Below are 12968 nucleotides of genomic sequence, written 5' to 3' on the forward strand. Positions count from 1 at the left end.
GTACCAGTCTATTCATTTGAACATAAAAACACCTCCTAATTACATGAGAACCTGCCAGTACTTTCCCATGCTTGGGAAGATTTCTGAGACACCCAAATTATGAGGTTTCTTTACAGCTGTCAGGAGGAATATTTGAAACAGTAACATATTTAATAGTAAGAATAAAAAAAAATGTTTTTGAATACTTATAACTGATTCCCTGACATGCTGACTGTTGAATGGTCAGCTCTTGACGCTAGGATCCAGAGAAAACCATGCTTCCTGATGTTAGGGATGCCTACTCTAAGACCTCTCAGCCTCAAGCAAGTACCTGCCTGCCTAACCTGATGCCATAACTGCCCTCTGGGACTCAAAAGCAGTGGTTTTCACATTGTTGTGTGTATTGGAATCACATGCAGTGATTCATAGAATGCAGATTTCCAGGCAGTCCGGGGAATATGCAATTTTTAACAAAATACTTCAGGGGATTCTGATGCAGGTGGCCTTTCAGAGCATGCTCAAAGAGCATGCTCATTTGCACTTGAATACGCAAATGCTTTCCAGCAAGCTGCAGGAAGGATAACTCAGATTCACGAAAGGAGAAACACTGAGATAAAACTACCTCAGTTCAGGAATCCCAGATGAGAGGAATATTCAGGCCTCTATTTCAAAAGTACGCCTTACAAATAGCTATTCAAGGAAAATTGGTGGTATAAATGGACATTCTGGAGGGACCTCTCCCTGAGTAAATTATTTGTGAATTCTTAGGAAGGTCAGAGAGCCTAGAGCAAATTCTTATGAAATCTCAGGCTTAGGTTTCCCAAAATTCTTAGAGAAATAAAAGAATCACAGTTGGTGTTAAATATGACCAGACAGTACTAACTACAGTGTGAATTATAAAAATTATTTTTAACATGTGAGATACTAAAGAACATAAATACATATATTTATTCAAACAACTTTGTGCTTGCATTTGGAAATTGAGACTATTTAATCTTTAAAAAGAATGGCAAATCCATGTAACCTACGATATCACCCATACTTTTGTAACTCAAGAGTGCAAGCTCCTTGTCACGAAAATGGAGCAAACCTACAGAATGATGTCAAAATATCTCTTTCCCATCTTCTACTCAACACTGTCAGACATTAGGCACTAACATTAAAACATTTTTACCTACAGAGGTGAAACGTAAATTTGGCAGTGGAAGGATACAAATTTGCCTTTAACGCAATACTTCAGTTTCCAAGAAAGTGCCTCCTCAAGAGCCATAGGTGTTCCCCCTAATTCTTCAGGAGGATTGTACTTCTCAGAAGTACCTCACATGGTAGCTCCCCCCAAGTCCTTATCCTAAGGATAACATCTGTGACTCCAACCTCAACTGATTTCTAAAACAAAGCGCAACAGAATGTTACCTTACTTTAACCTTAAGCAAACCAGGGTATGCCTGCAGGAACAGTCTAGCTTGAAAATTCAGGAATATACTTCAGGCTTTTACTGGTTTATCATAGGAAGAAAGCTGAAGACACTGAGCTCATTATAGTAAAATGTCCTGAAAATGCTCTCAAAGTATTTTTAACATTTATTGGTGGCAAAGTGTTGCATTAACTAAGACTAAATTAGACGTCTTTGGGATATGAATTTTAAAATAATTGCAGGCAGAAAGGTGTAAAATGAGAGGGTTATAAGGTGATTTTTTGTATATCTCAAGAGAAGCATTAGCTGATGATGACAAATAGGTAATTAGAATCCTCAGCCTCAGAGAAGTGAAGAATGTTGTGATTTTGCAGGTATGGCCATGAAGCCCCTAAGTGGACTCACTGTGAGTCACTGCTCGTAGCGTGGAAATATCCGCACTGGTTAGAAAGGCTGAGAGGATAACTACAAGGTAATTTTAATAGCTTTTGGTCAATGGCAGAAGACCGGAAGCATAGAACCGACAATAAATCTTATTTTGCAATAAACAATTTTATCACTTTCAGGATTGCATAAATATTTAATTGTAATCCTCTTGCACACACATTCTGGTGGCTTAACAGAAGATAAATAAGAATATAATCATACATGGATACTTCCCCCAAATGAGCCTAATACAAACAACTAAAGAATCATCCTTCTCTCCTTGCTCAGTGAGTACAATATAAAATATACTTTAATCAGCATTCTATTATTATTAATAACTCTCACGATTCCATTATAAAACACCAGTAAGAAAGAAAAATGTTGATGCTGAGATTTTACAGCATTTAACTTTAAAAAAGGGAAAAGGTAGGCGTTGAATAAAGAATTCCAAAATGAAACATCCTTCATAAAATGAGAATTTTTAAAGCAGAAGACAGTATCAGAAGGACCCAGGATCCTTAACCAGGTTTTGTGTAGCAGTGTTCAGTGGAAGTGAAGTAGTCCTGGTATCTCCGGAACACAGTGGGAAATCAGGACAAAAAGTCCAGCCTACTACCTATTTCTCACAAAGTATGTCTAAGTCATTCCTTCTCAATTTCACCTATGAAAGGCCAGCACATTACCTTTAAACAACTAGCCATCAAAGTATGAAAAGCTGCTCTTCATCTAGTCTGATTAGGATGAAATTGCTTTTCAGGCACCTCATGCTATTTTCTGCATTGACTGAAGAAAGATCAACACATGTTTTGCAAGAGTAACTTTAAACAAGGTACAGGAGAGCAATCAAGAAGACATAGATTTTATTTAAATTCAAGTTAGTTAACATATATTGTATTATTAGTTTCAGGGGTAGAGTTTAGTGGTTCATCAGTTGCATATACCACCCAGTGCTCATTACATCACATGCCCTCCTTAATGCCCATTATCCAGTTACCCATACTCTGCCCACCTCCCCTCCAGCAAGCCTCAGTTTGCTCCCTAGAGTTAAGAGTTTCCTATGGTTTGCCTCCCTCTCTGTTTTTATCTTATTTTATTGTTCCTTCCCTTCCCCTATGTTCATCTGTTTTGTATCTTAAGTCCCACATGGAAGTGAAATCATACGGTTATTTGTCTTTTTCTGCCTGATTTATTTCACCTAGCATAATACCCTCTGGTTCCATCAATGTCATTGCAAATGGCAAGATTTCATTCTTTTTGATGGCTGAGTAATATTCCTGTGTGTGTGTGTGTGTGTGTGTGTGTGTACCACACATAGAAGAACTACTAATAAAACCATAATGGAAGAAATTCCACAAGGATCAGATTACTACCACTCAATTTGTAAACACTGTTAAGGTTATTTTAACAATGTTGTTACTAGTCCTGAAAGCAGGGCTCAGAAATAAAAGCAACACGAAAGAGTAGATTTTGGATGTTCTCATAATTTGCTTCTTCATGAGCCATTATATTTGCACTGGTTCATAAACTGAATTTCCAGTTTTCCTAACGTATCTTAGATTTATAAACTCCGAAACAAGTAGATAAAAATGTATGCATTAATTTTTTTAACTCACATATGCGTCAAACACATATTAAGCACTACCCATGACTGCTCACCAACACTTAGAGCACTTCTAGTTGTGACATTCATAACCTCCAGATACAGGCCCTTATAATTGTTGTTAATATAACACTAATATTTTAAATGAAATAACTGCTGTTTTATTCCTTAACATAGTTTTTAAACTAATTATAATAACGTACCCTTGTTAAGGCTTTTTAAGTGATTGGATCCTTAATTGAATAGCCTATAACAGAAATTTTTAAAATATGTAATGCAGGCCAAAAAAAAGTTATGATATTAATAATGCAACAAATTGGCATGTGTTCATTCATAAATGAATGTTCCAGGAAAATGGTCACTAAATAAATAAATCAGTGCAGTAACTGCCCAGAGCAAAGATGATGATGATGATGATGGTAACTTCTCTCTGAATTCTTTTGAATATGAATAAATTTTCCAAATAATTTTCATGTATTTTGAATATTTTCTTTAAAAAAATGTCTCATTTATTTTATTTGAGAGAAACAGAGCAAGCAAGAGAGAGTACAAGTGGGAGGGGCAGAAGGAGAGGGCTTTCCACAGAGCAGGGAGCCCGATGCGGGGCTCGATCCCAGGACCCTGAGATCATGACCTGAGCCGAAGGCAGACGCTTAACCAACTGAGCCACCCAGGCACCCCCTGAATATTCAAACAAAATACTACACAAGTCCATGATCCAATGATGCACCATTTTATAGCTTAAAATTTTACTCAGAGCATATTAATAGTTTTAAATATTCAAATCCAGTGGTTATTGTACTTCCTGTTGCAAATCTTCTAAATTTTCAGTTTCTCTCACATATTTTAAGTTAACAAATGCCTTCAGTAAGCGTTCTACCTTCTGTAGCTGCTAATTCCACTCTTCCTCAATCCCTGCTTCACTCAAGTGGCAGCCCGAGTCGTGACTGTCCTAACGGCTCTCCCGCAGATGTCCCTCCTCTAGCTTACACTCTTCCTACTCTCATTCTCCTACTTTTAAACGTTCAATGGATTTTCATAGTAAACTCAATCTTCTAATATTGTTTCCCATATGATGTCCTGCATCATCTTCCTAAGCTTCATTAATTCTTTACTTCCCAATGCTTTCATAATATTTTATTCATAGCCCTTATATACTGAATATAATTACCTACTGTGTATCATCCCTGCTAGACTGTGAATTCATTGAAGACAAGGAATGTATCTTGTTCATTTTATGTCACCCAATCTAATAACGCTTTATCAAAACAAAAACCAAAACCAAACATGAACATCCATCAACAACAAAAATGTAGGCATTTTCATCACTAATTTCAATGTTCGAGTCATAACACAATGACATTTGCAAACGATTGATTCCTTATACACAAGCAATGAAAATCATAATACATATGTGCAGAAGCAGTGCCATTTCCTACATATAGAAGCAGATACCATAAAAAATGAGGAAATAATATAACGTTACCAGAATCATGTACATAAAATCATAAAACTTGACTTAGGGACCTGAATAAATGGTGAGAAGTAGCATGTCTTAATATTGAAAGCTTACATTTGAAAAGATGTTAATTCTTAAAAATTAATGTATAAATACAATGCATATTGAGTCATAACTACAGCAGGAATTTTAAATGGGCTTTGTCAAACTGATTCTAAAATATATATTGAAGAGAAAAGATGTAATATTTTGAAAAGAACAAAAGAAAACTTTTTCAACCACAACATGCTATAAAGCTAAATAAACTAATTAGAAAAATATGACAGGAGCTCAGAAAAGAACAAAGAACCAAATAAACAGAGTCAAATCAATTCCCTAAAATATGACCACTTGCATTAAGATAAACATATCACTTCAAATGTATGAATAAGGAACTCTTTTTAAGTAAGATGGAAATAATTGGTTAAAAATGTATTAATGTGAGGGGTTCCTGGTGGCTCAGTCAGTCAAGAATCTGATGCTTGATTTCGGCTCAAGTCATAATCTCAGGGTCATGAAATTGAGCCCCATGTCAGGCTCCATGCTCAGCGAGGGAGTCTGCTTGAGATTCTCTCTCTCCCTTTACCCTTCCCTCCTCCTCTCTCTCTCTCTCTAAAATAAATAATTAAATCTTTTTAAAAAAATGTATTTTTGTGAAAGAAAATTAGACCCCCTACTCCATTCTATACAAAAAAAATTAATTAGAGGAGGCAGGGCTGAGTAGATAGATGTAAAAACAAAACGTTTTAAAAAATGCAATATTTTCAAAATCTTCAGATAGAGAAGTGCTTCTAAGTGAGACAGAATCAGAGAACTAGGAAGTTACAAAGGGATGACTAGACATATAAATTAAACACCTTTGAATGATGTAATACATCACAAAGTAAAAAAAAAATGACATAGTATTAAGAGAAAAATACTCTAAAAATGTATGCTACAAAAATAATTAATATCCTAATACATCCAAAATATATAGAAAAATATAGTAGGAAAAATATCGTGCCCTTTTCCTGTTAGGTTTTTAATCCTTTTTTTTAAATCAGGTAATAATTCACAGAAGAAAAAATACAAATAGCAAATGTGTATGAAAAGATGAGCAAGCTAATTTAACTAGCACTGCAGCAACTTGTCAAAACTCTCAAACTGTCAAAAACTTAATAAATGCCTATGAGTCATCATTATGGAGGGTTTGAGGGGACTAAACCCTCTCATACATGGTTGATGGAGGGCTAAAATGGTAAAGTTTTTGGAATACAATTTGTACTATGTATCAAAAACTTTATACTTTGTGAACCCAAAATTCCACTTGCAGGTATCTATCCTCTAAAAATACATGTATGCACAACAAAAGACCACTCAAGGATCTCATGGCAGTCTTGATTATAATAGTGAAAAATTAGAAACAATGGAATAAAGCTCCCCAGACTAATTTGTAGAAATGAGTCTCAGAACAGAATGCATTTCTGTGCATGAAAAGAAAAAAATCAAACTCTATGGAAATGTAGAGGAAAAATGGCTGGATTGATACACACCAAATATTGATAATTTTATCTGTGAGGAGGATAAATATGATGGGAAGGCATGGAGGAGAGTAAAAGAAATTTTTCACATTGTATTGCTCTTTTGTTTTAATCTTGTACAACTAGAATGCATTCATGTGGTTTTTATATATTTTTAAAAAACAACTATAAAAAGAGTACCCAAGAATATGTTTACTTAACTGCACAAAAAAATAATAGGCATGAAAGTTTATAGTCTGAGTAATTAATAATTAATTACCAATTCATGCAACAAATAAATACTGATACAGTCTTGTGCTAAAGATTAAGTGAGGCAGTAGTAGTACAAAGATGAGACAAGGCCCTATCTTCAAAGTTACCCAAAACCCATCAGGGGCTCAGAAAGGGATTGAACTACAAAGTGACAACTGCTACAATACAGATTCATGGGATGTTACCTTATTCTAATTGGAGAAGACAGATTTAAGGCACGGGAGTGAAAGTGAATTTTTTTTATAGTGAATAATAATATTCCCAACAGATAAGAGGGAATGGGAGTGGGAAGGAATTTCACATAATGGGCAAAGTCACTCTGACTTGAAGTCATGGGCTCTGCTGTGCCAGTGTTTGCTGTTGAATCTCACCTCTGCCCCTCACTTAAAAGCTGTGCAACCTTTAGCTAAATGACTTAACTCCCCTTAACCTCTAGAGTAACCACATCCATTCCAAGGGTTTACTGAGAAAATTGCACAAGGCCATTCATAAAAGCCTCAGTATAGTACCTGGAACATACGTTTTAATAAATATTTGCTTTTTTTCCTACTTGCTATCTTTAAAGAAGCCAAGAAGAGCATGCTATGCTTCTGAAACTGAAAGAAAGTTGATACAGACTGGTAGCAAAACTATGAAACATTTACTAGGAAACAGTGACCTATGATAACCTTCAAATCCAAGTGCTGGGCATTTGCCTGTATAAATCTGATTTTGTATTTATTCACTTGCATACTAATAGGATAATTATCTCATTATCAGTAAAACAAATTTTAATATATATTCAATGAGATTTGCATATTTTCCTGGTGAATTTGTATAAATGATAATGAAATTATTTACTTCAAATATTTAAGGCTTCCAAAACTGGAATTGAAAGCAATGTTCTGTCTTAGTCAACAAGGAATTTAATTTTTGAAAAAAAATTCACCCACCATTATTAAATAAAATATTCCATTAAAAAATAATTTAATGCAGATGAGTCAAAGATCCCCTCCTTTCAATTTTCATATGCTCTCCAACTTTTGGACATTTACTACTTATATGCTTTCTCACCATCATTTCAAATCCAAAAGAATTCACATGAATATATATATATATATATATCAGCAGTAATAGTAATTTAATTAATTTAATTATTATAATTAAAGAACCAGGCAATATAGAAAGACTGATGGGATTTGAAATGGTCGTTCATGTGAATACATATAATGAAAGAGTTAACATCATTGGGCTCTGTAGCCAGACTATCTGGACAAAGCTCTGGTCCTATCAATTACTAGCTGTGTGACTTAAAACATGATACTTGACTTCTCTGAGCCTCAGTTCCTTACCTATAAAATGGGAATAATAATAATGTGATAATAACAATACATATCTACATATTTCATAAGGTTGTGAGAATTAAATTGCTACAGTACAACAGTTAGAACAGTGTCTGGACCCTTATGAGTGTTTAGGTAGCTGGTGGTATGAGGTCTCTTCTAGTTCTCAAACCTTTCCTTGTGGTGCTCTCAACATAATTGTCTCCTTTTCCTGCTTCTCTTTCAATGCAATGTTACATTAAGTACACTGTCTTACTATCTTTCTGACCTTTTTTAAACTTCTATGTCAGAGTAATCTTCATGTGATACTGAATACTCAGTCTTCATATCTTACTGTAGAGTCAAAACTGTATCTTACTCATTACCTCCATACATTGCTATCTTGGTGGGCCTTCCCATACCACTATTATTTCTAAATTTCTGCCCAATAACATTGGATTATTAAAATTAAAATTGCACTTGGATGTGAAACAATTCAAAATACTAAAAGGACTGAGTTTATTTTACTGTTTAATCTCAACATTGAGTAAATAGCTTGGGTTTACAATCAACATTATTTTAAAGAAATAACTGTTTAGTGACTATTCAAAGGAATAACTCATTTTCACATTATAAATCTGATGATGCAAATAATGTAAATATTACTATAACAAGCACAACTAAAGTCTTCTGCTCTAAGATTGATATACATTTTGTCCAGAACAGCTTTACTCCATGGAATATTTATTTCTGTCTTGCAGCACAAGGTTCTCATAATGAATCACATTCAAAAAACATTAAAAAAAGATATATGAGTATATGTTAGGGAAAAATTGCTGTTGCTTGAAGGTATTTTCCATCAAAAATTAAATATGGCACAATGGTCATTTTGTAGAGTTCATTAATGAAATTGGGAAGGGATTATTAATCTCCAGTGTTAAATTGAACTTACAGTGAAAATTGATCAAGCTTCTCCTGACTCAGAAATACCTTATGGCCACTATTGATCAAGAGTTTGGGATACTGATTATAATTCATATGCAAATACAAAAAAAAGTGAGACAGAAATTGTTCTTAAAAGGCTTCTTATTCAAAATATATAATATTTAGCTTAATAGAGGAAGCCTTACAGACATCAGTTTTCTTGTGAAGATCCACTGGAAAACATACCTGGCCAGGCTGAAGGCATCGTCAATCAAACCTGCTCTGTTACTGACAGAGAGAACCTATGAGATCAACCAGGGGAAAAAAAAAAAGAATCAGGATTAAAGTGGCAGGTGTTCACCTATCGAAATAGATATTTGATGAGTAAATCCAGTTTACCTCATGGTTCCTGATTAACTGATCAATTAATAATCTCCAATTCCTTAAATCATAGTTGACTCTAAAATAGCCAGTTTGATTGATATTCCCCAGCAACCAGCTTCCTTTGTCCAAAGTTATTCTGTGGTGCTCTGAAAACAACATTTTTTGGAGTAAAACAGATTTTAAATTTATGGGTCAAAATGAGATGAAGTGTATTTTCTAAATAATAGATATTATAGTACCAATGATTAAAAGATAACACCATCATAAATACCTAATTGAAATCTACTCTTTAATCAATTCATTACTGTATCTAGAATTCACTAGAAAACCTTTAGTTGGTTACCCATTATTACCTCAATTAATTGTTTTCTTATAATTAACACTCTTTGTTCTTGATAAAACCCCATTACCTATACACAATGTCCTTCTCAAGATAAATGTCACCAAGAAATCTGTATTTATGTGCTTCTAGTTAGATTGTATTTAAATATGGGGCTAGAATAGAAGAAAAGGTTTTAGGTGCACATTCTACTTATTTTATTCAGTTAAGAAAGTGATTAAAACAACAGGGCTCATTTATTTTAAAGTCACTATTGTTTCTTGCCTTTTTTCTTGTGCTTTTTTGGAAGTATTAATAAATAGCAGACTTTCCAGCATCATCAATAATGTTGGAAAAAGGCAACTCATTTGTTTAAGACTCTAATATTTCTACATATAATTAGAACAAAGATAATAAATTCTGTTTATTGGAATAATTTTGGAAAATGGTAACTTGATTATATTCCCCAGCTAATTCATTTAAAGGAAGCCAGTAAAAGCAATCTTATAACTTATATATTTAACTCCTTCACAATATGGTACAGATGGAGAACTCCATTCACCTTAATGGCAGCCTCTGTTGACTTCACAGAACCATAGCTTACAATTCTAATCATTTCGTGGATGTCCTCAGGATTCATGGTTCATAGAAGTTATGAAATGTATTAAGTTTACTTAAAATTTATATTTTACACACACACACACACACACACACACACACCACACACACCGGGACACGTAATTTCCACAATGACTCAAAACCAGAAACTGCATCACAGAAGTCCATTTGTGTCAGTTCTGAGTGAGACACACAATCTCCAATTCTCACCTTGTTATCAAGGTTTTTTACGCATCAGGCTACAAAACAGGTTTTCTTTTTCTTTCTCTTTTTGAAACACTAACTCTATAGTCTCAAGTAGAAGCCACACAGGAAGAGGGTGTGACCACAAAAATCACTGGGTGAACATTAGTGACTATTAATGGCTGAAATGAGGTGGGCTTTGAAATGGGGTGGGCTTCTTAATCTAATGCCTGTTACATTTTGCCAATTTTTATAAATGTGCAGTAAAACCAAAAATGTATGCTGAACATAAAAATCTAATCTTTAATGTTTCAGATGGTATGTCAGCTTTTTGCCACTTTTATAAATAGTATCTGTTGGAACAGATAAAAAAACAAGGCTCAGACAGGTTAATCAAATTGTCCAAGAAAGCAGGAAATGGTCTGTCTCAGGTCTCCTGACTTGGGTGTCCTTTTTACTACATTATATTCTATTGATACAAGATGGTATAGCACTTTTACTGTGATATGGTATATATCTCTCACATTCTTACATTGTTTTGAAAAAGAGGGACACAGCATTGGAAATAAGAATTAGAACAGGAGCAGGATAGTGAGATTTTTGTTCCAGTTCTCCTACACTTAAATGTTTGAACTTAGGCCACTCATATAATGTAAGGGCCAACTAATAAATAGCATTTAAGGTCCCTTCCAATTCTATGGCTCAGTAGAAGAAGGAACTGTTTTCTTCTGTGTGACATTTTACCAGGCTTCATCTCTGGTACTTAAAAAAAAATCTATCAGATATTGCTCTAAAATATTAATAGTTTCCCAACTTTCTGATACTTTGTTTTTGTATATTTTTCAAAACTTTAATGTGCTTATCTACACAATTCCTTTGAAGTTTTGGAATGTCACCCCATTTTACAGATATAAAAATAAAAAATAATTAACAAAAGATAAGACATTTTAAAAAACTAAACCATATGAAGAGAGGTTTCAATTAATCATGTCCAAATTCACCTTGTTATCAAGGTTTGATAACAATTCAGTGAAAAAAATTAAGATTAAAATATTGAGGATACTGTTTCTCTTGAGTAATCCTAACTCTATCTTCAATAATATGAGGATTTTATAACAACACATATTGTGATTAAATCCACTTGGGTTAGGTGCTTGCTTTGGCAGCACATATACTAAATTCACTTGGGTTAAGAGTAAATTTGATCATTTTCAACTAAGAAGTGGTTATTTTTTGAAGAAATTATAATATTCAAGAATCAAGTTTAATATATGAATATATGATTTATGTTTTTACAATTCTGAAACAGTCATGGAATCCTATGATATTAAGTCTATTTTTTTTTAAAGATTTTATTTATTTATCTGACAGACAGAGAGACAGCGAGAGAGGGAACACAAGCAGGGAGAGTGGGAGAGGGAGAAGCAGGCCTCCCGCTGAGCAGGGAGCCCAATGTGGGGCTCAATCCCAGGACCCTGGGACCATGACCTGAGCCGAAGGCAGACGCTTAACGACTGAGCCACCCAGGCATCCCAAGTCTATTTTTTGAAGTTATCTCTTGTTCACATTTTAGAGAGCTGGCACAATTTGACTTGGCTCTAAATTGGTGATGGGCATTAAGGAGGGCACGTGTTGTGATGAGCACTGGGTGTTATATGTAAGTGATGAATCGCTAAATTTTACTCCTGAAACTAATATTACACTGTATGTTAACTAACCGGAATTTAAATAGAAACTTGAAACTAGAAATAATAAAAAAATAAAAAATAAATAAACTTACTGAATTCAACAACTTACAGGTAGAAGAGAGACAAATTAAAATAGGAAAACAATCCCTATAACTTCTATTTCGTCTGATGAGAATAAAAAAGGCAGGCATCTATTGTTTTTAAGTATGCTATTATTAAATTGATAACTAAAACCTGCAGGTTATTACTGTTCATGAATATTTTTATGCCTTTGTTATAAATGAAATCTTTGGAGAAATGATTCCCTGAAAAGATTTTGTAATAGATTTTTAAATGTCTTTTTCATTCTAGTTAATTATATCTTTAAAATGTTCTTCAAATTAACTAATGGCAAGCAATGAATTCTAAAGAGACCTTTTCCAATGGCCTAATGAGGTATGATATGTGATGAGTACCAATATAAAAAGTATGGAAGTTATATTTTCAATGTTAGTAATAATAACTTAAAATTGTATGTAGAATGTATCCAAAATGGCACAAAATTTAGATTATATCAAGGCACAGAGTATTTGGAATTTTGTAATATTTTGGTTTTATATTCTATACTTTCCGAATAAAAAGAGGAAGATCTTAAGCCTTTCTCCTCAATATTGGCTGGTTGCAGAAAAATCAGAATTTAAAATAAACAAAAAGTCAACCAAAGTAACAAGGGTAGCAATGTAAAACAAACTCAGGTATAACACATATTGGTTTTCTCACTGGACTTGTGTGAGAATCAAATTAGAAAATGCTCTACAGCACCTATAAAAAACCATGTGTATGAATACAATGGCAACATATTGAGTAATTGGCACATCAGCAA

The 12968-nt window shown here is 33.8% G+C and overlaps 1 protein-coding gene across 2 annotated transcripts in view; it reads right to left on the reverse strand.

Moving 5' to 3' along the window:
• TRHDE (thyrotropin releasing hormone degrading enzyme) overlaps nt 1-12968 on the reverse strand; it is a 364978-nt gene that overhangs the window by 66411 nt on the left and 285599 nt on the right. For both annotated transcript variants that reach the window (XM_027595212.2, XM_027595211.2), the window contains 2 exons: nt 9314-9444; nt 9161-9216 (listed from right to left, as the gene is read on the reverse strand). In XM_027595212.2, the coding sequence (XP_027451013.1) occupies nt 9161-9216; nt 9314-9444 (187 nt within the window). The remainder of the gene's footprint in view (nt 1-9160; nt 9217-9313; nt 9445-12968) is intronic.

This window comes from Zalophus californianus, chromosome 9 (genome assembly GCF_009762305.2).
Source record: "Zalophus californianus isolate mZalCal1 chromosome 9, mZalCal1.pri.v2, whole genome shotgun sequence".
Taxonomy (NCBI): domain Eukaryota; kingdom Metazoa; phylum Chordata; class Mammalia; order Carnivora; family Otariidae; genus Zalophus; species Zalophus californianus.